Source organism: Pan troglodytes, chromosome 11 (genome assembly GCF_028858775.2).
Source record: "Pan troglodytes isolate AG18354 chromosome 11, NHGRI_mPanTro3-v2.0_pri, whole genome shotgun sequence".
Classification (NCBI taxonomy): domain Eukaryota; kingdom Metazoa; phylum Chordata; class Mammalia; order Primates; family Hominidae; genus Pan; species Pan troglodytes.
In genome coordinates this window covers 9,541,249-9,565,098 of record NC_072409.2, presented here as the reverse complement: position 1 = coordinate 9,565,098, position 23,850 = coordinate 9,541,249, and the positions used below count along the sequence as shown (strand labels likewise).

The window sequence follows — 23,850 nt, the reverse complement described above, 5'->3', positions numbered from 1 at the left end:
GCTAGGATTACAGGCGTGAGCCACCGTGCCCAGCCATCATTCTTGTTTTAAAAAATTGCCAGGCATGGTGGCTCACGCCTGTAATCCCAGCACTTTGGGAGGCTGAGGCAGGCAGATCACAAGGTCAGTAGATCGAGATCATCCTGGTTAACACAATGAAACCCCGTCTCTACTAAAAATACAAAAAAATTAGCCGGGCATTGTGGTGGGTGCCTATAGTCCCAGCTACTTGGGAGGCTGAGGCAGGAGAATGGCGTGAACCTGGGAGGCAGAGCTTGCAGTGAGCAGAGATCATGCCACTGCACTCCAGCCTGGGCAACAGAGTGAGACTCCATCTCAAAAAAAAAAAAAAAAATTATACCAGTAACAGGCCAGGTACAGTGGCTGACACCTGTAATCCCAGCACTTTGGGACACCAAGGCAGGTGAATCACTTGAGGTCAGGAGTTTGAGACCACCCTGGCCAACATGGCGAAACCCCATCTCTAGTAAAAATACAAAAATTAGCCAGGAGTGGTGGCACACACCTGTAGTCCCAGCTACTTGGGAGGCTGAGGCAGGAGAATCGCTTGAACCCAGGAGGTAGAGTTTGCAGTGAGCCAAGACCACACCACTGTACTCCAGCCTTGGCAACAGAGTGAGACTCTACCTCAAAAAAAAAAAAAAAAAAGATATCATATTTCCTAATTTTTTTCATTGTGGTAAAATACACATGACATAAAATTTACCACCTTAACCATTTGTAAGTGTACACTTCAATGGTATTAAGTACATTCATATTGTGTATCCATCACTACCACCCATCTCCAGAACTGTTTTCATCTTGCAAAACTGAAACTCTCTGCACCCATTAAACGCTCACTCCCCATTTCCTGCTCCCCCAGGCCCTGGTATCCCTTCTGCTTTCTGTCTATTCACTTATGTGAATAAGTGAAATCAAAGTATTTGCCTTTTATGACTGGCTTCTTTCACAGATAACACATTTTATATACTGCTCAGCAACATTCTTTTATGCTTAATATCTCTTAGATGTCTCTGGGGTCACTGCATACACATCTACAAGGAAGGTGGCGTTATTCCTGATTTAAAGTTGTAGAAGCTCGGGAGGCTGAGGTAGGAGAATCACTTGAACCCGGGAGGTGGAGGTTGCAGTGAGCCAAGACCGTGCCACTGCACTCCAGCCTGGGCCACGGAGCAAAGCAAGACTGTCTCCAAGATAAAATAAAATAAGTTGTAAAAGCAGAGGCTTAGGCTAAACAATTTGCCTGGGGTCACAGAATTATTTCTTGCTGGAGCTGGATTTGAACCTACATGTCCCAAACTCCAAGTCCTTGCTCTCTCTGCTCCCTGAGATCCACCTGTGCCTGAGGGAAGGCTGGGGCTCTCTGGGTTACTCATTTAACCCCCAGGCACAGAGATGCCCTGGCCCTGGCCAGGAACCTGGTCCCATTTGTCCTAGGCACCTGCTTGAGCTGCCTTGTGGAAAGGGCCTGTTCTGCATGATGCCCACTTCTACATCTCCCTGGGGGCAGGGCAGGACCAGGTAGGGAGTGCTTATGAGTTCTGCAGGGTCCTCAGGGGCCGAGGAGCAGCAGCTGGAAGGAGGAGCTGCCGCTGCTGCTCTGGTAACCTGGTAAGATGCAGTAGCTGCTGCTCCCTGCTGAGCCTTCGCCTGTGGGAGGTTGGGGAGAGCACTGGCTATGCAGGGTAGGAATGCATGAGTGTTTCAGTGAGTTTTGTGTGATGAAATGGTTTAAGAAAAGTATAAAAACTAGAACAGATACATCCATATCAAGAACTCAGCTTTGTCAGACTTCAGTGTTTTGCAGTAATTGTTTCAGATACACACATGCACGCACGCACACACTTGAATGTGCGCAGGCACTTAAGTAAAATATTCCAAGCACAGTTGAAGTCCCTTCCCCATTTTCTTCCCTCCCTAGATACAATCATTATCTTGGTTTGGAGACTTTCCATGCATGCTTTTGTATCTTCGGTATACTTGGGTATACACCTTGTAGAAAACCTTATATAACATATGCATCATCTACAACTTGTTTTTTGGATCAACATTGCTTTTGAGGTTTATCCACATTGATACATGTTGCTACAGTTCATTAACTTTAATTGATTTAAAGCATTTCCATTGTATGATTAGAACAACGTATCCTTTCTCCTGTTGATGAACATGTGGGTCATTTCTGATTTTTTGCTATTACAAACAATTCTTCAGTGAGCATCCTTGTGTGTGGTTTCTCACTTATGTGTGGAGCAGCTCTCTAAGATGCATAAATAATGAGGAGAGGAGTTGCTGGGTTGTAGAGTACGTGCATCCTACCTTCTCTAAGAGTTCACAGTTTTTGCCAATTGGGGGAGTGAAGTGATATGTGATCGTTTTAATTTACATTCCTTGATTACTAGCAAGGCTAAGAATTATTTCATACATTAGTTCCATTTGCATTTTTCCCCTGTGAATTGCCTATGCGTATATTTTGCCATTTCCCCTCATTGGATTGTTTTTGTCTTATTTATGCAGGATTTCTGTATTTATTCTGGATACTAATCTTTTCTTTTTTCTTTCTTTCTTTATTTTTTTCTTTGAGCCAGAGTCTTGCTCTGTCACCCATGCTGGAGTGCAGTGGTACGATGTCTGCTCACCGCAACCTCCGCCTCCTGAGTTCAAGGGATTCTCCTGCCTCAGCCTCCTGAGTAGCTGGGACTACAGGCATGTGCCACCAGGCCCAGCTAATTTTTTTGTATTTTTAGTAGAGATGGGGTTTCAGCATGTTGGCCAGGCTGGTCTCAAACTCCTGACCACAAATGATCCACCTGCCTCAGCCTCCCTAAGTTCTGGGATTACAGGCGTGAGCAGTTGTGCCCAGCTGTATTCTGGATATTAATCTTTTGGTAGTTTTAAACTTTGGAAATAACTCTTCCTAGTCTGTGGCTTCTTTTCACTTGTTTATTATTATGTCTTTCGATGTATGCTTTAACTTTAATGTGATCAATACGTTACATTTCCTATAAGGATTTATACATTTTGTGGTAAGATATTCCTGTCTTAATGACATTAAGACAGTCTCTGATTTTTCTTTTCTTTTTGAGATGGAGTTTCACTCTTGTTGCTCAGACTGGAGATCTTGGCTCACTGTAGCCTCCACCTCCCTGGCTCAAGCAATTCTCCTGCCTCAGCCTCCCGAGTGGCTGGGATTACAGGTGCCTCCACCACACCTGGCTAATTTTTTATATTTTTAGTAGAGACAGGATTCCACCATGTTGGCCAGGCTGGTCTCAAACTCCTGAGGTGATCCGCCCACCTCAGCCTCCTCAAGTGCTGGGATTACAGATGTGAGCCACAGCACACGGTCTGTCTTAGCTATTCTTGATCCTTTGAGATCGTGATTTAAAAATATATAGATTTTTTGAGACAGTTTTATTCTTGTTGCCCAGGCTGGGGTGCAATGGCGTGATCTCGGCTCACTGCAGTCTCCGCCTCCTGGGTTCAAGTGATTGTCCTGCCTCAGCCTTCCAAGTAGCTGGGATTACAGGTGCCCTGCAGCACGCCTGGCTAATTCTTTGTATTTAGTAGAAATGGGGTTTCACCATGTTAGTCAGGCTGGTCTCAAACTCCTGACCTCAGGTGATCCTCCCACCTCGGCCTTCCAAAGTGCTGGGATTACAGGCGTACACCTCCGTGCCTGGCAAAATAATCTTTTTTCTTAATTATGAGTAACAAATGGTTATAATAAAAAAATAGAGGGCAGGGGCAGTGGCTCGCGACATTGCACTCCAGCTTGGATGACAGAGTGAGACTCTGTCTCAAAAAAAAAAAAAAAGATAAGTTTGGGGTGAAAAAGGGTAATAAACAGCAGTCTAATCTCACTTCTAAGATTGTTCAGTGTGTGTGTGTGTGTGTGTGTGTGTGTGTAATTTATGGCAGAGGGGTTACGTACTTTTTAGATTTAACATACTTTGAACATTTCCTCTTCTTATCAAGTGTTTTGTTCTAATGCACTTTTGGGATTGCATAGTATTCCCTTATCTGATCATTTAGTATGTTTTTTGTTTGTTTGTTTTGTGAGACGGAGTCTTGCTCTGTCGCCCAGGCTGGAGGGCAGTGGTGCAATCTTAGCTCACTGCAACCTCCACCACCTGGGTTCAAGCAATTCTCCTGCCTCAGCCTCCCAAGTAGTTGATCTAGTAGCTTCTTTAACCAGGGTGTGCTTACTGTCCACCTACTGCGTGCCAGGCCCCGCCTAACTGTCTCTTTACCAGGTGTCCTGGAGCCCTCTGATGGTTTTCCTTCTTCCATTTCCCAACTTAACTCTCGAATGCACTTTTCATTCACTCACCAGGTGTCTCCTGAAGTCAGGGTTGCTCTGGCAGGGCTGGGCCAGGCCTATTTTGCTCTCCACTTCCTGTTCACATCCACCCGCAGGCTCTGGCTGGCCTTGGCACACTGGATGTGTTGAATATTTCAGGCCCTGGCCTTTTAGCAGCCCTCTGAGGCAGGGCCTATCTTTAGCCCCATTCAAAGATGGGGTAACTAAGGCTCAGAGAGGTGAAGTCACCTGCCCAACATCACAAGTAGCAGAGCCAGTCTGGCCCTGGCCCGGCCCTTGCCTCCAAGCTCATGTAGGCTTGCTCTCCACTGACCTGGGCTCTCACACAGGTAGTTTGGGAAGCCTCATTTCTGTGATCTTCATGATAGTCCTGAGAGCCCGCAGGGCGTTTGTCACCTTCCGCCATGTTACCATGGGGAACCAAGGTGCTGAGAGGGGAAGGCGTCCTGGCTCCTGGATAGCCCCTCCCTCTCTGCCAGCTGGAGGCCAGAACAGTCGGGACAAGGGGTGTCTGTGATGGTGGCGGCAGCTCTGCAGTCACAGCCCAGCAGTCTGACGCGGGGGTGGGCAGCTGAAGGGGAAGGAGGAGTCCAGGCTGGGCAGAGGCCTGGGCGCACCCACCTCTTGGCCCATTTTTTACACAACATGGACACATCTTTAACAGGTTTGCTGCTCCTTTCTATACAGGGAAACTGAGGCCCTGGGAGAGAAGCTGTTCCACAGCTCTGCCAGGACGCAGTGCCAGCTGAGAGGGCCGAGCACAGGGAGGATAAGCAAGGGCACTTTCCTTAAGGCAGAGATAGCCCAGCCACCCCCACCCCACGCCTCAAAGGCTCCCTTCCCTTCCGGGGCATTTCTGACCACACCCAGGTGCACCCCAAGAAGGGCTCTCGGTGGGGTCTGCTCCATCTGAATGGCCCACCCTGGAGGTGCTGCCTGTCTGGGCCCACTGTAAATCCAGGTTTGAACGCCACCTCTGTCACTTATAGGCGGTATGAAGTTGGGCAGAAGACTTCTGTCTCTGAGCCGGTTTCTGTGGTTATAAAATGGACACCTTAAAAAAAAAAAAGCCTTAACAAAAGGACATTCTCATATGTGTTAGAACGTGGTGAGCCTTGAGGACATTACGTTAAGTGATACAGCCCGTCACAAAAGGACAAATACCTTATGATTCCACTTACATGAGGTCCCTAGAGGAGTCAGATTGACAGAGAGAGGAAGTGGGATGGAGTGCTTGGAGGCGGTGGGAGGAAGGGGTGTCGTGTTTAAGGGGTGTGGGTTTCAGTTTGACGAGATGAAGAGAGTTCTGTGTATGGTGGTGATGGTTGCACAACAGTGAATGTGCTTCATGCCACTGAACTACACCCCTGAACATGGGTAAGATGGTACATTTTCAGTTACGTGTGTTTTATGACAGTCTAAAAAAATTGAGGGGAAAAAATGGACCTGGAAACAATGGGGACCTCCTGGCTCAGTGCAGGGGAGAATCTGGCCTTGGCCTTGGTTGTCTGTTTCTGAACTGGAACTGCTCTCTTGTGGGTATCTGGTCATCTGCAGTCCTGAGTTCCTGGGCAGGTCCTTGCACTGGGCCCCTCCCTGTGGGGATTCCTCAGGGCTGGGCAGGGAAAGGAAGGGCCCAGGCTGCCTGGCTTTAGCTGCCTTCTCTACCCCAGCCCCAACCCACATCCACCTGAAACTGCTGCCGGCCTCTCCACCACACCGGGGGCCCACGCCCTGCAGCACCCCACCCCACCTTGTCCCCTTTCAGGTGCTCTCTGGGAGAGACTCTGAGTGTATCGAGTCCTAACAATTGACTCTTGTCCTCAAAGAGAATCTGGCTTCACTAGGTGCTGAGGTGGTGGAAGAAAGATTATACCAGCCTGGGCTGACTGCGCCCCACTCTGCACAAAGCACTTTAAAAGCATTTGGGGGCTGGACGCAGTGGCTCATGCCTGTAATCCCAGCACTTTGGGAAGCTGAGGTGGGCAGATCGCTTGAAGTCAGGAGTTTAAGACCAGCCTAACCAACATGGTGAAACCCTGTCTCTACTAAAATACAAATATTAGCCATAAAATTACAAAAATTAGGCATGGTGGTGGGCACCTGTAATCCTAGCTACTCAGGAGACTGAGGGAGGAGAATCGTTTGAACCCAGGAGGCACAGGTTGCAGTGAGCTGAGATCATGCCACTGCTCCAGCCTGGGTGACAGATTGAGACTCCGTCTCAAAATAAAAATAAAAATAAAAGCATTTAGTTCCCAAGACTTGCTGGGTGCAGTAGCTCATGCCCGTAGTCCCAGCTACTTAGGAGGCTGAGGTGGGAGGATCACTCAAGTTCAGGCGTTCGAGGCCAAATGGGCAACATAGCAAGACCCCATCTCTAAAATTTTTTTTTTAAATTAGTCCAGTGTGAGGCCCAGCACAGTGGCTCACACCTGTAATCCCCGCACTGTGGAAAGCTGAGGTGGGCAGATCATGAGGTCAGGAGCTCGAGACCAGCCTGACCAACATGGTAAAACCCTGTCTCTACTAAAAATATAAAAATTATCCGGGCATGGTGATGCACGCCTGTAATCCCAGCTACTCCAGAGGCAGAGGCAGGAGAATTGATTGAACTCGGGAGGTGGTGGTTGCGTTGAGCCGAGATCGTGCCACTGCACTCCAGCCTGGGCGATAGAACAAGACTCCATCTCAAAAAAAACAGACCGGGCACAGTGGCTCACGCCTGTAATCCCAGCACTTTGAGAGGCCAAGGCGGGTGGATCATGAGGTCAGGAGATGGAAACCATCCTGGCCAACATAGTGAAACCCCATCTTGACTAAAATATGAAAAATTAGCCGGCCGTGGTGGTGGCACGCCTGTAGTGCCAGCTGCTTGGGAGGCTGAGGCAGGGGAATTATTCAAACCTGGGAGGCGGAGATTGCAGTGAGCCCAGATCGTGCCACTGCACCCCAGCCTGGCAATAGTGTGAGACTGCCTCAAAAAAAATTTTTTTTTTTACCCTAGTGTGGTGCTACATGCCTACAGTCCAGCTACTCTGGAGGCCGAAGGAGGAGGATTGCTTGAGGCCAGGAGTTTGAGACCAGCCTGGGCAACATAGCAAGACCCCGTCCCATTTAATTAAAATAATTCCATGGCCTCCTCCCAGCAGCCCTGCATGGTATCATGCCCACCATGTATGTGAAGAAACTGAGGCTGCAAGCAGTGAAGAGCTTGTCCAAGGTACCACAGAGAGGCTACCAGAGTCCAGGCCCACACCTTGGTACTGGCTTCCCCTCTTCATCCTCGGCAAGAGCCGTGTGGGAGGGAGCCTGCCCCTGCAGGGGGCAGGCAGGTGGCTCTGACCACCCGGCTGGCTCCTGTTGGGGTGGGGCTCCTTTCCCCACACCCTTGGGAACTCAACCCTGGATTTGGTGCCTGCACCCTCTTTCCTGATCTCCCCCGAAGCCCCATCAGAGAGGGGCAGTGACTTTTCCAGAATCACACAGCAGAGGACAAGGAAACGGGTGCAGCTGGGGGTGACCCCTCCAGACAGGTTACCCTTACCAGGGTAGGCCCAGGCACCAGCCGGGCCAGGCCTGTGAGAGACTCCAGTCCAGGCCCTTCTCAGCTCTGCAGCCAGCCCCAGGCTCTGCCATTGGAACCCCTGGGCCCTCCTCCACTCCCCAGACACACTCAAACTGGAGAGAGGAACCTGAAGCAGAAGTCCCACCTTGATCATTTTTTTTTACCCCCGCTGGACCTAGCCAAGGGCTGAACAGAGTCCGGATGTTCCCAGACCAAGCACGGAGTTGGGGCGGGTGGTCAGAATCAGACCTGATTGGGACGGTGTTTCCTGCCTTGGGCAGGTGGTTTTGCCTCTGTGAGCCTCAGTTTCCCTCACCTGTGTGACTGAGCTGGGAACACTTCCTGCCTCAGAAGGAGGAGTCTGGGTGGTACAGACAAGCCCCAGGTCGGCGGGGCTGGGGCGGCTCCTCGCAGAGGAAGCAGGTGTTTCTGTGAGCGAACACACCCCACTCCCTGAACACGAGGGAGGTGTTGCAGTATCATTGTCACCACATCCTGCCCACTCAAACAGCCGCGCCTGCCCTGGCTGTCTCATTCCAGATTTGGGGGCAGGCAGGCTGCTGCATGCACCGGGCTCCTCTCCTCCCGCTTCTGTTCCCCAGTCTTTAGGTCCTGGCCCTAGATGAGGACTCCAGGTGTCCACGTGTCTCAGTGGAGGCAGCTGTGTGATTCAGAAGCTCTCCCAGTGCCACTTTCTTTCCCAGCAGTGTAGGTGGTGCGTGGACCCAGCTGGTCATTAGAGGGCCCGGGCCTTCCTGTGGGGCGGGTGCTTGCCCTGGCCCGTGAGTCCTGGCATCACTAGGAGGACTGACTTCTGGCCTGGAGCTGCCAGCCCAGGGCGGGCGGTGGTGTCTGCTGGCCCCTTTGTGACCTGAGCGCTGGTAATGCTGAGGGGCGGGGAAGCTGCACTCCCAGTCCTGTTTCTCTTGGCACCGCCTGGGTGAGACCTTGGGCAGGCGGAGGGCAAGTCCCACATGGTGGCGAGGACCTGAGCCCGGTGGTAGAGGGACAGGCCTGCTGGGTTTGTTCTTACTCTACTCTGCCACTTAATAGCAGGGTGATGTTGGCAGGTGATGTCACCTCCCTGAGCCTTAGCACCCCCATCTCTGGGATGGGGCTATAGAGGCCTGGCCTCTTGGGCATCAAGGATGACCCTAGGAGGGCCTGCAGGGGAGGCCTGCCTGGTGCCTGGCACACTTCCAGGCCCTCAGCACTGGCTGTGGCCATCATCACCCTTGCTGAGTGCCCCATTCCACCTGCCTCACATGGGGTCCTGCTTTGCCTTCCTCCTGACCTCCCCATCCAGCATAGCCTAGAAAGATTGGGGCTGGGGAGTGTTTGGCATTTGCAGAGAGGTGCTGTTCTTTTTTTTTTTTTTGAGTCGGCACCTCGCTCTGTCACCCAGGCTGGAGTGCAGTGGCGTGATCTCGGCTCACTGCAAGCTCCACTTCCCGGGTTCACGCCATTCTCCTGCCTCAGCCTTCCAAGCAGCTGGGACTACAGGCGCCTGCCACTATGCCCGGCTAATTTTTTTGTATTTTTAGTAGAGACGGGGTTTCACCTTGTTAGCCAGGATGGTCTCGATCTCCTGACCTCGTGATCCGCCCGCCTTGGCCTCCCAAAGTGCTGGGATTACAGGCGTGAGCCTCTGTGCCTGGCCCGAGAAGTGCTGTTCTTAAAGAGTTCCTAACTAGGCCGGGCACGGTGGCTCACGCCTGTAATCCCAGAACTTTGGGAGGCCAAGGCAGGTGGATTGGTTGAGGCCAGGAATTCAAGACCAGCCCGGCCAACATGGCAAAACACCGTCTCTACTAAAAATACAAAAATTAGCTGGATGTGGTGGCGGGCGTCTGTAATCCCAGCCACTTGGGAGATTGAAACATGAGAATCACTTAAACCCAGGAGGCAGAGGTTGCAGTGAGTCAGGATCATGCCACTGCACCCCAGCCTGGGTGACAGAGTGAGACTGTCTCAAAAAGGGAAAAAAAAAAGTTTGTTACTATTCTGGTTATTAACATTATCAGTAATCAAAGAAAGGTGGCCCATCATCTGGGCACCCCTGTTCCTCTCCTAAGAGAAACAGACACATTTGACACAGGCATTTAAAACTTGGTTTAGATAAAAATCTAGGTTCTGGGTTACAGTGTAAAGTAAAAATTGAATGTAAAGTAAAAGCACAATTTGGCCAGGCATGGTGACTCACACCTATAATCCCAGCACTTTGGGAGGCCGAGGCAGGTGGATCACCTCAGGTCAGGAGTTCGAGACCAGCCTGGCCAACGTGGCGAAATTCCGTTTCTACTAAAAATACAAAAATTAGCTGGGCGTGGTAGCGTGTGCCTGTAATCCCAGCTGCTTGGGAGGCAGAGGCAGGAGAATCATGTGAACCCAGGAGGCGGAGGCTGTGGTGAGCTGAGATTGTGCCACTGCACTCCAGCCTGGGTGACAGAGCAATACTCTGTCTCTAAATAAATAAATAAATAAATAAATAAATAAAAGCACAATTTATTCTAATACACAGAAAGGGCTGGGTGCAGTGCCTCACTCCTGTAATGCCAACACTTTGGGAGGCCAAGGCCAGAGGATTGCTTGAGGCCAGGAGTTTGAAACCAACTTGACCAACATAGTGAGATCCTGTCTCTACAAGAAATTTTAAAAATTAGCTGGGCATGGGCCAGGTATGGTGGTTCACACCTGTAATCCCAGTACTTTGGGAGGCCAAGGCGGGCGGATCACAAGGTCAGGAGAACGAGACCATCCTGGCTAACACGGTGAAACCCCGTCTCTACTAAAAATACAAAAAAAAAATTAGCCGGGTGTGGTGGGCGGGTGCCTGTAGTCCCAGCTACTTGGAAGGCTGAGGCAGGAGAATGGCGTGGATCTGGGAGGCGGAGCTTGCAGTGAGCCAAGATCGCGCCACTGCACTCCAGCCTAGGCAACAGAGCGAGACTCCGTCTCAAAAAAAAAAAAAAAAAAAAAAATTAGCCAGGCATGGTGGCACACACCTGTAGCCCCAGCTACCTGGGGGAGGCTAAGGTAGGAGGATTGCTTGACCAGGAGGTTGAGGCTGCAGTGAGCCATGATCACGCCACCGCACTCTAGTTTGGGCAACAGAGCAAGATCCAGTCTCTTAAAATAAAAATTATAAAATTATAAAATATACATAAAGGACTGGAAGGTTATTATTCAGTGAAAAGTTAACAGTGTGTAACCCTGGTGGGGATTGTAAAGGGGATTCTTCTTTTTTTGCTGCTACGCTTTTTTACAATTTTCCGTATGTTCTCCAGGGAACATCTAGTACCTTATCCCTCCGTGACAGCCATACGTCTGTTATTGTAAGAGCAACGAGCCTTGGCCGTGTGACCATGAATGGCCACAGAGAGGCATTCTCACAGAGATCTTGCTGTGTGCCTCCTGTGTGGCACAGTCTGGGTTTCCTAATGTGGCTTCTCAGCCAGTGTTTCCCAAGCTTGGCCAATCATTAGAGTCACCAAAGTTATGTGTTAAAAATCAGGTTCCCAGCCGGGCACGGTGGCTCACTCCTGTAATCCCAGCACTTTGGGAGGCTGAGGCGGGCGGATCAGGAGGTAAAGGGATCGAGACCATCCTGGTCAACATGGTGAAACCTTGTCTCTAGTAAAAAACACAAAAATTACCTGGACATGGTGGTGCAGGCCTGTAGTCCCAGCTACTCGGGAGGCTGAGGCAGGAGAATCACTTGAACCCTGGAGGCAGAGGTTGCAGTGAGCCAAAATGATGCCACTGCACTCCAGCCTGGCGACAGAGCAAGACTCCCTCTCAAAAAAAAAAAGAAAAATCAGATTTCCAGCTTCTCTCCATAGTAGTCAAACTAGACTGTCTCTGGGAGAGCCTGCTGTTGCTGCTGTTTTTAATTCCTTTATACACACGCAACCAGAGATGATTTTACATTAAGGCCTCTCTGTGATCACCCAGTTTGTGAGGGAGGAGAGCCTTATTCTTAATCCCCTCTCTTGAGGCCGCTCCCCTAGGAGCCTGTCATTAAGACCCACTGTGTGACCTTTGGTCTTCCGAGTGTTCCCAGAATCTCGTACACACATAACTATACACACGTGGAATTTTGTTGTTGAGGCAGGGTCTCTGTCACCCAGGCTGGAGTACAGCGACGGGGTCATAGCTCACTGCAGCTTCGACCTCCTGGACTCAAGCGTTCCTCCCACTTCATCCTCCCAAAATGCTGGGATTACAGGCTAGGATTACAGGCGTGAGCCACCATGCCAGCCCCCATGTGGAATTTTTTTTTTTTTTTTTTTTTTTTTGAGTTGGAGTTTCACTCTTGTGGCTCAGGCTGGAGTGCAATGGCACAATCTCAGCTCACTGCAACCTCCACCTCCCGGGTTCAAGTGATTCTCCTGTCTCAGCCTCCCGAATAGCTGGGATTACAGGCACCCGCCACTACGCCAGGCTAATTTTTGTATTTTTAGTAGAGACCGAGTTTCACCATGTTGGCCAGGCTGGTCTTGAACTTCTGACTTCAGGTGATCCACCCACCTCGGCCTCCCAAAGTGCTGGGATTGCAGACGTGAACCATGTGGAATTTTTAAACCTTGCTCTTTGTTTTATGGAAGTGAGTTCATGTTGTGCCCCCTCTGCATGTTGCTTTCTTTCCTCATATTTTGCGGGAATCCCTCCAGCCCTTTGCTGCAGCTTTACAGCAGCTGGTTCCCAGTGAACTGGGAGTTTTAAATGTGTCCCTCTGGTCAATCTGTTCATTAAATAGGTGGACTTTAGAAAGGAGTTCCCGATTGCTTTTACTGGAATGCAAGGGATGGAGCAGAGAACCCTGAGGCTGCACTGGGGATCTGTCTAATCTCACTGTGCTCAGTCTTCCTGTGTATTAAATGGGGAGCCTGCCCGCCTCCCCCAGGGTGGTTTCCCAGCCAAGTGGCCACATGCTTTCTGCAGAAGGGCTGATAAGTGGGCTGCCCCGTGGAGTAGGCAGGCTTTGGCTCCCAGCTAGATTTGAGGTGGAATTTTGGACAATGGAAGAATTTTCATTGTCTTCTTCCCCTGACCCCTGGTCCTAGGAAAGCCAGGCCACCCTGTGCTAACTCCCCTCCTATGGATCCCTTTTAGGTTGAACCATGATTCCGGTGACAGAGCTCCGCTACTTTGCGGACACGCAGCCAGCATACCGGATCCTGAAGCCGTGGTGGGATGTGTTCACAGACTACATCTCTATCGTCATGCTGATGATTGCCGTCTTCGGGGGGACGCTGCAGGTCACCCAAGACAAGATGATCTGCCTGCCTTGTAAGTGGGTCACCAAGGACTCCTGCAATGACTCGTTCCGGGGCTGGGCAGCCCCTGGCCCGGAGCCCACCTACCCCAACTCCACCATTCTGCCGACCCCTGACACGGGCCCCACAGGCATCAAGTATGACCTGGACCGGCACCAGTACAACTACGTGGACGCCGTGTGCTATGAGAACCGACTGCACTGGTTTGCCAAGTACTTCCCCTACCTGGTGCTTCTGCACACGCTCATCTTCCTGGCCTGCAGCAACTTCTGGTTCAAATTCCCGCGCACCAGCTCGAAGCTGGAGCACTTTGTGTCTATCCTGCTGAAGTGCTTCGACTCGCCCTGGACCACGAGGGCCCTGTCGGAGACAGTGGTGGAGGAGAGCGACCCCAAGCCGGCCTTCAGCAAGATGAATGGGTCCATGGACAAGAAGTCATCGACCGTCAGTGAGGACGTGGAGGCCACCGTGCCCATGCTGCAGCGGACCAAGTCACGGATCGAGCAGGGTATCGTGGACCGCTCAGAGACGGGCGTGCTGGACAAGAAGGAGGGGGAGCAGGCCAAGGCGCTGTTTGAGAAGGTGAAGAAGTTCCGGACCCATGTGGAGGAGGGGGACATTGTGTACCGCCTCTACATGCGGCAGACCATCATCAAGGTGATCAAGTTCATCCTCATCATCTGCTACACCGTCTACTACGTGCACAACATCAAGTTCGACGTGGACTGCACCGTGGACATTGAGAGCCTGACGGGCTACCGCACCTACCGCTGTGCCCACCCCCTGGCCACACTCTTCAAGATCCTGGCGTCCTTCTACATCAGCCTAGTCATCTTCTACGGCCTCATCTGCATGTACACACTGTGGTGGATGCTACGGCGCTCCCTCAAGAAGTACTCGTTTGAGTCGATCCGTGAGGAGAGCAGCTACAGCGACATCCCCGACGTCAAGAACGACTTCGCCTTCATGCTGCACCTCATTGACCAATACGACCCGCTCTACTCCAAGCGCTTCGCCGTCTTCCTGTCGGAGGTGAGTGAGAACAAGCTGCGGCAGCTGAACCTCAACAACGAGTGGACGCTGGACAAGCTCCGGCAGCGGCTCACCAAGAATGCGCAGGACAAGCTGGAGCTGCACCTGTTCATGCTCAGTGGCATCCCTGACACTGTGTTTGACCTGGTGGAGCTGGAGGTCCTCAAGCTGGAGCTGATCCCTGACGTGACCATCCCGCCCAGCATTGCCCAGCTCACGGGCCTCAAGGAGCTGTGGCTCTACCACACAGCGGCCAAGATTGAAGCGCCCGCGCTGGCCTTCCTGCGCGAGAACCTGCGGGCGCTGCACATCAAGTTCACCGACATCAAGGAGATCCCGCTGTGGATCTATAGCCTGAAGACGCTGGAGGAGCTGCACCTGACGGGCAACCTGAGCGCGGAGAACAACCGCTACATCGTCATCGACGGGCTGCGGGAGCTCAAACGCCTCAAGGTGCTGCGGCTCAAGAGCAACCTAAGCAAGCTGCCACAGGTGGTCACAGATGTGGGCGTGCACCTGCAGAAGCTGTCCATCAACAATGAGGGCACCAAGCTCATCGTCCTCAACAGCCTCAAGAAGATGGCGAACCTGACTGAGCTGGAGCTGATCCGCTGCGACCTGGAGCGCATCCCCCACTCCATCTTCAGCCTCCACAACCTGCAGGAGATTGACCTCAAGGACAACAACCTCAAGACCATCGAGGAGATCATCAGCTTCCAGCACCTGCACCGCCTCACCTGCCTTAAGCTGTGGTACAACCACATCGCCTACATCCCCATCCAGATCGGCAACCTCACCAACCTGGAGCGCCTCTACCTGAACCGCAACAAGATCGAGAAGATCCCCACCCAGCTCTTCTACTGCCGCAAGCTGCGCTACCTGGACCTCAGCCACAACAACCTGACCTTCCTCCCTGCCGACATCGGCCTCCTGCAGAACCTCCAGAACCTGGCCATCACGGCCAACCGGGTGAGTGGCCCGGCCACAGCTCTGCGTGTGGGCTGGCGGGTGGCCTGGCCGGGGCCTGTGGTGGGGCACTCGGCAGGCTCAGTGTCCTGGGACCGTCGATGCCCCTGAGTGTGGAGTCCTCACCTGGGGTTTACAGAACCATCCAGGATAGAAGCTCTGTTCAAGAGACAGACTCCTTGGGCCCCATCCCAGGCCTGCTGAATCCGAATCTCTGGGCCCCGGGCCTGTCTTTGCTCCAAAATGTTGCAGTTCTCCTGCCTGGAGAGACTGCATGGCCAGGCAAGGTCTGTCCCCCAAGGTGACCTTGAGCCGGGTTCCTCTTCAGCAGGGATGTGCTTGGGCAGGAGGTCCAAACCCGGGGGTTCTCTCGCAAAGCCGGGTGGTGGGAGTCAAGACTTAGCCTGGAGTTTGTGTCTTCCTCAGCTTGTTCCCAGTCGGACTTGGAGGCAAGGAGCCAATCCGGGTCCACCCAGGACAGAAACTGTGTGGGTGGCCAGTGCTGGCTGAGGGGAAGCCTTGGATGGTCTCTGCAGCTCCCACACACCTTTCTCCGCTGCATTTGGTGGTGTCAGAGGCAGAGTTGGGCCTAGATGGGGCTAGTTTGTTTCTGCCTGCCCTTCTGAAAAGGAAATTGTGCAAATCATTGTCACTGGGAGTTTGGGAGGCCACACCTTCGACATACTTTCAAGACTGTTGGTGGTCTGTGGGTGCCAGTCTCTTACCTGGCTGGGGAAGCCCCCATCCAAGGGCCCCCTTGGTGGAGGCAGGCAGTGTGGATGGAGGGCTGGGTACTCCTGTGGCTCTGTGGTCTGGCCTCCGAAATGGAAACAAAGCCACTGCCATTGTGGGGAACGTCCCTCTTCCACCCGTCCTGGGGACCTGCAGGTTTTCCTGGGCCTCACATCCAGGTGGAGATTCCTGTAGTGAGACATGTGGTGGAGGAAGCCTGAGGCCAGGCGCTGGGAGACAAGGGAGAGCCCAGCCAGCCACCCTTCTGCCCCCGACACAGCAGCAGCTGTCGTGCCGGGCCCCTGTGAACTTCACTAGAGATGCCACCAGGTTCAGGAGGCTGAAGAGACTCAGAGTTGACCAGACACAGTGGGTCACACCTGTAATCCGAGCACTTAGGGAAGCCAAGGTGGGACGGTCACTTGAGCTCAGGAGTTCGAGACCAGCCTGGGCAACATAGGGAAACCCCATCTCTACCAAAAATACAGAAATGATCCAGGCATGGTGGCATGTGCCTGTAGTCCCAGCTATTTGGGAGGCTGAGGCAGGATCGCTTCAGCCTAGGAGTTCAAGACTGCAGTGAGCTATGGTTGTACCACTGTACTCCAGCCTGGGCAATAGAGTGAGACCCAGTTTCAAAGTAAAATGAAGAGCCCTGGAGCCAGCCATTGAAACATGGGGTTTATTTGGGGGAACTTACTTACAGGGCGGTCCAGCAGCAGTGAGCCAAATAGGAAAACCACTCCTGCTTATAAAAAGCGTGCAGCTCATAGAGCATTTTCACTAAGCACCCTCCCCTCGGCAGCCTCCGTGTGGCAACCCGCGTTTCTTAGTTCAGTTGTTGCTGTTGGGTGCATCTGCCATGCAGCAGCCCCACGGTGCAGTCCCTGTTGGTTTCGTGGGCACCTGCTCTGTGTTCGCCCTGTGCCAGGCATGATGCACCTGTCCTCCTTCCACCAACCTGCTGAGTCCTCCCAACAGGGTCTGTCTATAGCATCCTCAGGCACGGAGGGAGGTGGCCCCTGGAATGCCCTGTCTGTCCTCCTGGGCCCCAGGACAGGACACACCTTCTCCAGCATCACTCAGACTAGATGCTTCAGGCCCTCCAGATGCCTGCTGGCTTGAAAGCCTTCCTCCCCTCTTCCCCAGGGCTCCCTTACTGCAGAGCAACCTGCAACCCACATGTATCAGGGATTTTGACAAGTCCTTATCTCCGGCCACCCCATATTATGACTTGAGCACAGCGGGAGAGTGGACCAGGGCAGGGTTTTCTCTTGTAGTTTCGGGACAGGCCCACTGAATAGGAAAACTGGAGTCCCCTGGGGAGAAGCCACATTTGGGAAGCACAGAACAAACCCAGCCCTTCTTTAATCTGTGGAGGGGGAGACCCTGTGGCTTCCCCATAGCACAGTGCTGCCCTTGATAAGCTGGGACTTCCTCACAGCTCCTGCCATTCCTGCCCTGTCCCGGGTGCTGTGCTGGGGCTGTCCTCCTGGTTGGGGGAGGGTTCAAGCCTCCAGCCTGGCTCCCCATCCTGTCCCCCACCCCCAGCTCCTCCCGCCAAGCTTGCCTGTTAAGTGTCATGCCTGCTGGCTGAGGTCACCCCTCAGGAAAGGAGCTGGCGGCAAGCACACTGTCCCAGAGGAAGGAGACCCTCTGGACACCCTGTTTAGCACATGGCTTAATCACATCCTGTCCCCACCCCCTGGAACACCAGAGCCTTAATAGGGAAAACAGTTCACTTGGGCCAACCCCAGGCAGGCCCTTCATTCTGAGTGGGAGGCCTGAGCCCCTCTTCCTCCTCACTCGGGCTTGATGGCTCCTTCTCAGCCACGTTGGCCTGTGGTGACCAGGAGGGGTGGGCGTGGCCTGCCCACGCCGTTGCGTGCTGTTTCTCCAGATTTATACTCTTGCTAATGAAAGCCTTGACAAGACAGTATTCATTCGTTCACTCGTTTACTGATTTGTGCAAATTGTTATTTTTGTTTGTTTGTTTTTTTGGTAGAGACAGGGTCTCGCTGTGTTTTCTAGGCTGGTCTTAAACTCCTGGCCTCAAAGCCTCCCACCTTGGCCGCCCAAAGTGCTGGTATTACAGGCATGAGCCACTTTGCCTGGCCTTTGTGCAGATGTTTTTTGAGCACTTCTAGAATCCAGCTATGGAGCAAGGCGCCGGGGACATGGGGATGAAGAAGGCCAAGTAACGAGGCAGTTAGCACAGTGCGTAGGTGCTCTGCTGGAGCACCAGGTCCCTGGGAACACAGAGGAACAGGCCCCTGAAGAACGTGGAGGAGGAAGCCAGGTGGAGGGGAAAGGGACAGTCCAGGAGGTTCTGGTGGGGAGGAGCAGTGAGATGGGCTGCCCAGGAATGTGGGCATCCTGGAGAGTAGAGGTGGGGCTATGGAGGGGGGTGTGGATGGCAGGGGGGTCCTGTCCTACACCTCAGTTTCAATTGTCTCTTCATTTGTTTAACAGCCAATCCCTTGCCAGCCCATAGGCTCTGATGACTAAGACCTAGCTCTTTTGTTCAAGCAAATGTTTACCGAATTCCTAGTGATTGAGTGGGTGAAGGAATGAGCTGACTTGCAGCGTGAGGTTCCTCTTGCGGTAGTGTGTGGGGTGGGGTGAGTGAGAGGTGGGAGGTAGAAGAGAGCTGTTAAGAGACCACGATTAGCCATCAGGTGAGGCCACGGGGCCTGGCGTGGCCAAGGCAGGTAGGGATGGAGAGACATGGACGGATCTGGGAGACGCTGGAGGGGGAATTCAAAGGGACGGGAGTTGATGGTGGGGGTGGTCTGAGTGACTTGAGCTTTTTTGTGTGGATTGTTGAGACTGGAGGAAGCACAGGTTTTCAGAGGCCAAGGTGTGTCTCGTGTCAGGTGTCTGGGGCTCTGGGATGTCCAAGGGACCATCTTGAATCCACCTGAAGCCCAAGGAGTCACCCTTTCCAGGCTCGTGGGTGAAGATGGGTCCTTGACGTGCTCACTGTGGAGAGCAGAGAGGGAGAAGGACAGGAGTCTGCAGAAGAGGAGGGCGAGGCCAGAGCGTGGGGCACATGGGGCCTGGGGAGTTGGCTGGATTAGGAACTGGTGACTTTGGCCAGAGAGTTAAGGGTGGACAGGGTCGTGGAGGCAGAGTGAGGAGAGAGACAGCGGCTTTCCTGCAGTTGGTCAGGAAGGCCAGAGAGCCAAGGACAATGCTGGGGCCCTGGAAGCCTCCTGAGAGAGTTGTCCTTTTCAAAGATCAGGTCGAGTTGAGGCCTTTCAGTGCCGATGGGGACCCACTGAAGTCTCTGGGGAGGTAGGAGAGGGTGCAATTGGGGGATTGGGAACCAATTTCAAGCCTCCAGGGCACGGGCGGGCGACAATCCAGCAGAGAAGGATCGGTCCAGAGGATGGGTGTGGCTGTGGTGGGAGCCGAGCAACTGAGAGTACCTCCCCTTTTCTCTCTGGGGCCTGGAGAGGGCTCCCTGGCTCAGAGCAGGGCATGTTCTGGGGAGGAGGCCTTTCAGGGAGGGGGCTCCAGAGCCAGGCTCCATATGGACCCGAGCTCTGCCACTCGCTGTCCAGAGCTTTCCCACTGTCCCTGACTACTGCATGTGTCAGCAGAGGAGATCACGGGGTGGGAGTGGGGTCTTTCTGGGAAGGCTCTGGCCCCTGGGTGCTCCAGAGCCCACTTCCTGTCTACCCTCTGACCTTCAGCCCCTGCTGACCTCAAAGCCAACCCCAAATGCATTCCTGATCCTTGGTCACAGTGGTGGCAGTGTAGGATACACAGGTTAGGAGCCTTTTTGAAAGCACCCACTGTGCCTGGGCTGGGCATGGTGGCTCACGCCTGTAATCCCAACACTTTGGGAGGCCGAGGCGGGCAGATCACCTGAGGTCAGGAGTTCAAGACCAGCCTGGCCGACATAATGAAACCCCGTCTCTGCAAACAATACAAAAATTAGCCGGGCATGGTGGTATGCGGCTGTAATCCCAGCTACTCGGGAGGCTAAGGCAGAAGAATCACTTGAACCTGGGAGGCGGAGATCACAGTGAGCCAAGATTGCGCCACTGCACTCTCTGGGTGACAGAGTGAGACTCTGTCCCCCGCCCCTGCCCCCCCCCCCAAAAAAAAGAGAAAGCACTCTGCCGGGCCTTGGCCATGCTTATTTCCCTGCTGGGAAAGCCAGGTTGCTCCCCAGGAACTCCTGGGCCCTCCTCTAAACGCGGCTGGAGAGAGCAGGTGCCCGTGAGGTTGAGGTCCAAGTCTGCAAAACGGTCCTCAGCCACAGAGTGTCCAAGCTCAGAGGCATTTCTAGTCCAACCTGTGCCTTTTACAAATGGGGAAACTGAGGCCCAGAGAGGGAGGGACTTCCAGAGTTACCCTGTAACTGAGTGCCATATTTGGCAGAAGGGAAATACAGCATGGGCTCTGAGTGGGAGGAAATAAGACGTACATCCTCTCCTGACCCTTTCCGAGAGGCTGCAACCTCAGACGAGTGGCGTGTCATCTCTCTGGGCCTCAGTCTCCTTGGCAGGAAAATGGGGGCGGTGATAGAGCAAGCTCAGAAGGGCTGGTGTGCCATCTCCCCATCATCCTCACTTGGGATCAGGGCCCAGGGCTCCTGGCTCCTGCCCTCCTGCCCATCCCATCTGAAGGAGGCAGCCTCGGGACGGGCAGGCTCAACTCATGGCCTTACTTACACGCAGTAAGAACTCATGGCCCCAGCTGATTCCTCGCAGCAGGGCAGGGAAGAAGCTGGCATACGTGAGACTCTTCCTGTGTGCCGGGAGACAGCACGAACCCACTGCAGCCCCCTGTTTGCTCCTTGCTCCGCTAACAGTGTGGACAGTTCACTAGAGCATGGGCTGTTGAACTGGGTTCAAATCCTGGCTCCATCACTTACCAGCTGAACCTCTGGATAAGTCAGCGTCTTTGGGCCTCAGTTACCCCATCTGTAAAATTGGAAGAGTATTGACAGAATATTTATAGGTAGTTTGCTGGTTAAATAAGTTAATAGTATCAGTGCTCACAGTGAGCCTGCCACACATTAAGCTGCATACGGGTGTCGTCTGTTAACAGTAATTGCTCCATATCCTCAGGGAATGTGGTCCAAGGTCCCCCGTGGATGCCTGGCACTGCAGGTAGTGCAGAACCCTATATGTTCTGTTCGTTCCTATTCACAGGTACCTATGATAAAGTTTAATTTATAAATTAAGCATAGTACACTTAGGCTTTGAGGCTATTATTATTTTTTTGAGATGGAGTCTCGCTCTGTCACCCAGGCTGGAGTGCAGTGGTGCGATGTCGGCTCTGCAGCTCCGCCTCCCGGGTTCACGCCATTCTCCTGCCTCAGCCTCCCTTGTAGCTGGGACTACAGGCGCCCGCCACCATGCCCGGCTAATTTTTTTGTATTTTTAGTAGAGACGGGGTTTCACCGTGTTAGCCAGGATGGTCTCGATCTCCTGACCTCGTGATCCCGCCTCAGCCTCCCAAAGTGCTGGGATTACAGGCGTGAGCCACCGCACCCGGCCTAGGGGGTGGATTTTCTCAGCATGCTGTTTTGCTTTCATAAATTGTTGTTAAGCTGGGCAGAACCAACAGCCTGCCCCCTGGTGAGCCCTGGGATGGAGGTGGGAGCAGCTGGCCAATGTGATATACTTCCCAGGGCCAGGTGCTGGAAGATAGTGGGGATCGAGGCAGGCAGGTCTCATCCTTAGAGCCCACATCAAGGGGGTAACAGATGGAAGGATGAGCACTGCGAGTGGGGACATGGGGGCCATGAGACCCAGGAGATCAGGGAAGGCTTCCTGGAGGAAGTGAGCAAGAGCTGAGACCTGGCGCACAGGTAGATGTTGGCCAGAGTTTGGCCCAGATTGTGCTGATGCTGGGGGCCTGGGGATCAGAAAAGATGCTGAGATCTTGGGGAGAGAGGGAAGGGAAGCCCAGAGGCCCCGTCCAAGCCACACCCACCTCACTCTCATCCCTGCTTTTTTCCCTCCAGATCGAGACGCTCCCTCCGGAGCTCTTCCAGTGCCGGAAGCTGCGGGCCCTGCACCTGGGCAACAACGTGCTGCAGTCACTGCCCTCCAGGGTGGGCGAGCTGACCAACCTGACGCAGATCGAGCTGCGGGGCAACCGGCTGGAGTGCCTGCCCGTGGAGCTGGGCGAGTGCCCACTGCTCAAGCGCAGCGGCTTGGTGGTGGAGGAGGACCTGTTCAACACACTGCCGCCCGAGGTGAAGGAGCGGCTGTGGAGGGCTGACAAGGAGCAGGCCTGAGCGAGGCCGGCCCAGCACAGCAAGCAGCAGGACCGCTGCCCAGTCCTCAGGCCCGGAGGGGCAGGCCTAGCTTCTCCCAGAACTCCCGGACAGCCAGGCCAGCCTCGCGGCCGGGCAGGAGCCTGGGGCCGCTTGTGAGTCAGGCCAGAGCGAGAGGACAGTATCTGTGGGGCTGGCCCCTTTTCTCCCTCTGAGACTCACGCCCCCCAGGGCAAGTGCTTGTGGAGGAGAGCAAGTCTCAAGAGCGCAGTATTTGGATAATCAGGGTCTCCTCCCTGGAGGCCAGCTCTGCCCCAGGGGCTGAGCTGCCACCAGAGGTCCTGGGACCCTCACTTTAGTTCTTGGTATTTATTTTTCTCCATCTCCCACCTCCTTCATCCGGATAACTTATACATTCCCAAGAAAGTTCAGCCCAGATGGAAGGTGTTCAGGGAAGGGTGGGCTGCCTTTTCCCCTTGTCCTTATTTAGCGATGCCGCCGGGCATTTAACGCCCACCTGGACTTCAGCAGAGTGGTCCGGGGCGAACCAGCCATGGGACGGTCACCCAGCAGTGCCGGGCTGGGCTCTGCGGTGCGGTCCACGGGAGAGCAGGCCTCCAGCTGGAAAGGCCAGGCCTGGAGCTTGCCTCTTCAGTTTTTGTGGCAGTTTTAGTTTTTTGGTTTTTTTTTTTAATCAAAAAACAATTTTTTTAAAAAAAAAGCTTTGAAAATGGATGGTTTGGGTATTAAAAAGAAAAAAAAAAACTTAAAAAAAAAAAGACACTAACGGCCAGTGAGTTGGAGTCTCAGGGCAGGGTGGCAGTTTCCCTTGAGCAAAGCAGCCAGACGTTGAACTGTGTTTCCTTTCCCTGGGCGCAGGGTGCAGGGTGTCTTCCGGATCTGGTGTGACCTTGGTCCAGGAGTTCTATTTGTTCCTGGGGAGGGAGGTTTTTTTGTTTGTTTTTTGGGTTTTTTTTGGTGTCTTGTTTTCTTTCTCCTCCATGTGTCTTGGCAGGCACTCATTTCTGTGGCTGTCGGCCAAAGGGAATGTTCTGGAGCTGCCAAGGAGGGAGGAGACTCGGGTTGGCTAATCCCCGGATGAACGGTGCTCCATTCCCACCTCCCCTCCTCGTGCCTGCCCTGCCTCTCCACGCACAGTGTTAAGGAGCCAAGAGGAGCCACTTCACCCAGACTTTGTTTCCCCACCTCCTGCGGCATGGGTGTGCCCAGTGCCACCGCTGGCCTCCGCTGCTTCCATCAGCCCTGTCGCCACCTGGTCCTTCATGAAGAGCAGACACTTAGAGGCTGGTCGGGAATGGGGAGGTCGCCCCTGGGAGGGCAGGCGTTGGTTCCAAGCCGGTTCCCGTCCCTGGCGCCTGGAGTGCACACAGCCCAGTCGGCACCTGGTGGCTGGAAGCCACCCTGCTTTAGATCACTCGGGTCCCCACCTTAGAAGGGTCCCCGCCTTAGATCAATCACGTGGACACTAAGGCACGTTTTAGCGTCTCTTGTCTTAATGATTATGTCCATCCGTCTGTCCGTCCATTTGTGTTTTCTGCGTCGTGTCATTGGATATAATCCTCAGAAATAATGCACACTAGCCTCTGACAACCATGAAGCAAAAATCCGTTACATGTGGGTCTGAACTTGTAGACTCGGTCACAGTATCAAATAAAATCTATAACAGAAA

At 53.3% G+C, this 23,850-nt stretch overlaps 1 protein-coding gene across 4 annotated transcripts in view; it reads left to right on the top strand.

Moving 5' to 3' along the window:
- The window catches only part of LRRC8A (leucine rich repeat containing 8 VRAC subunit A), a 35,853-nt gene extending 12,003 nt beyond the window's left edge, over nucleotides 1–23,850 (top strand). For all 4 annotated transcript variants that reach the window (XM_001161463.6, XM_016961808.4, XM_001161421.6 and 1 more), the window contains 2 exons: nucleotides 13,026–15,190; nucleotides 21,906–23,850. In XM_001161463.6, coding sequence (XP_001161463.1) covers nucleotides 13,034–15,190; nucleotides 21,906–22,181 — 2,433 coding nt within the window. In that variant the 5' untranslated portion in view covers nucleotides 13,026–13,033 and the 3' untranslated portion in view covers nucleotides 22,182–23,850. The remainder of the gene's footprint in view (nucleotides 1–13,025; nucleotides 15,191–21,905) is intronic.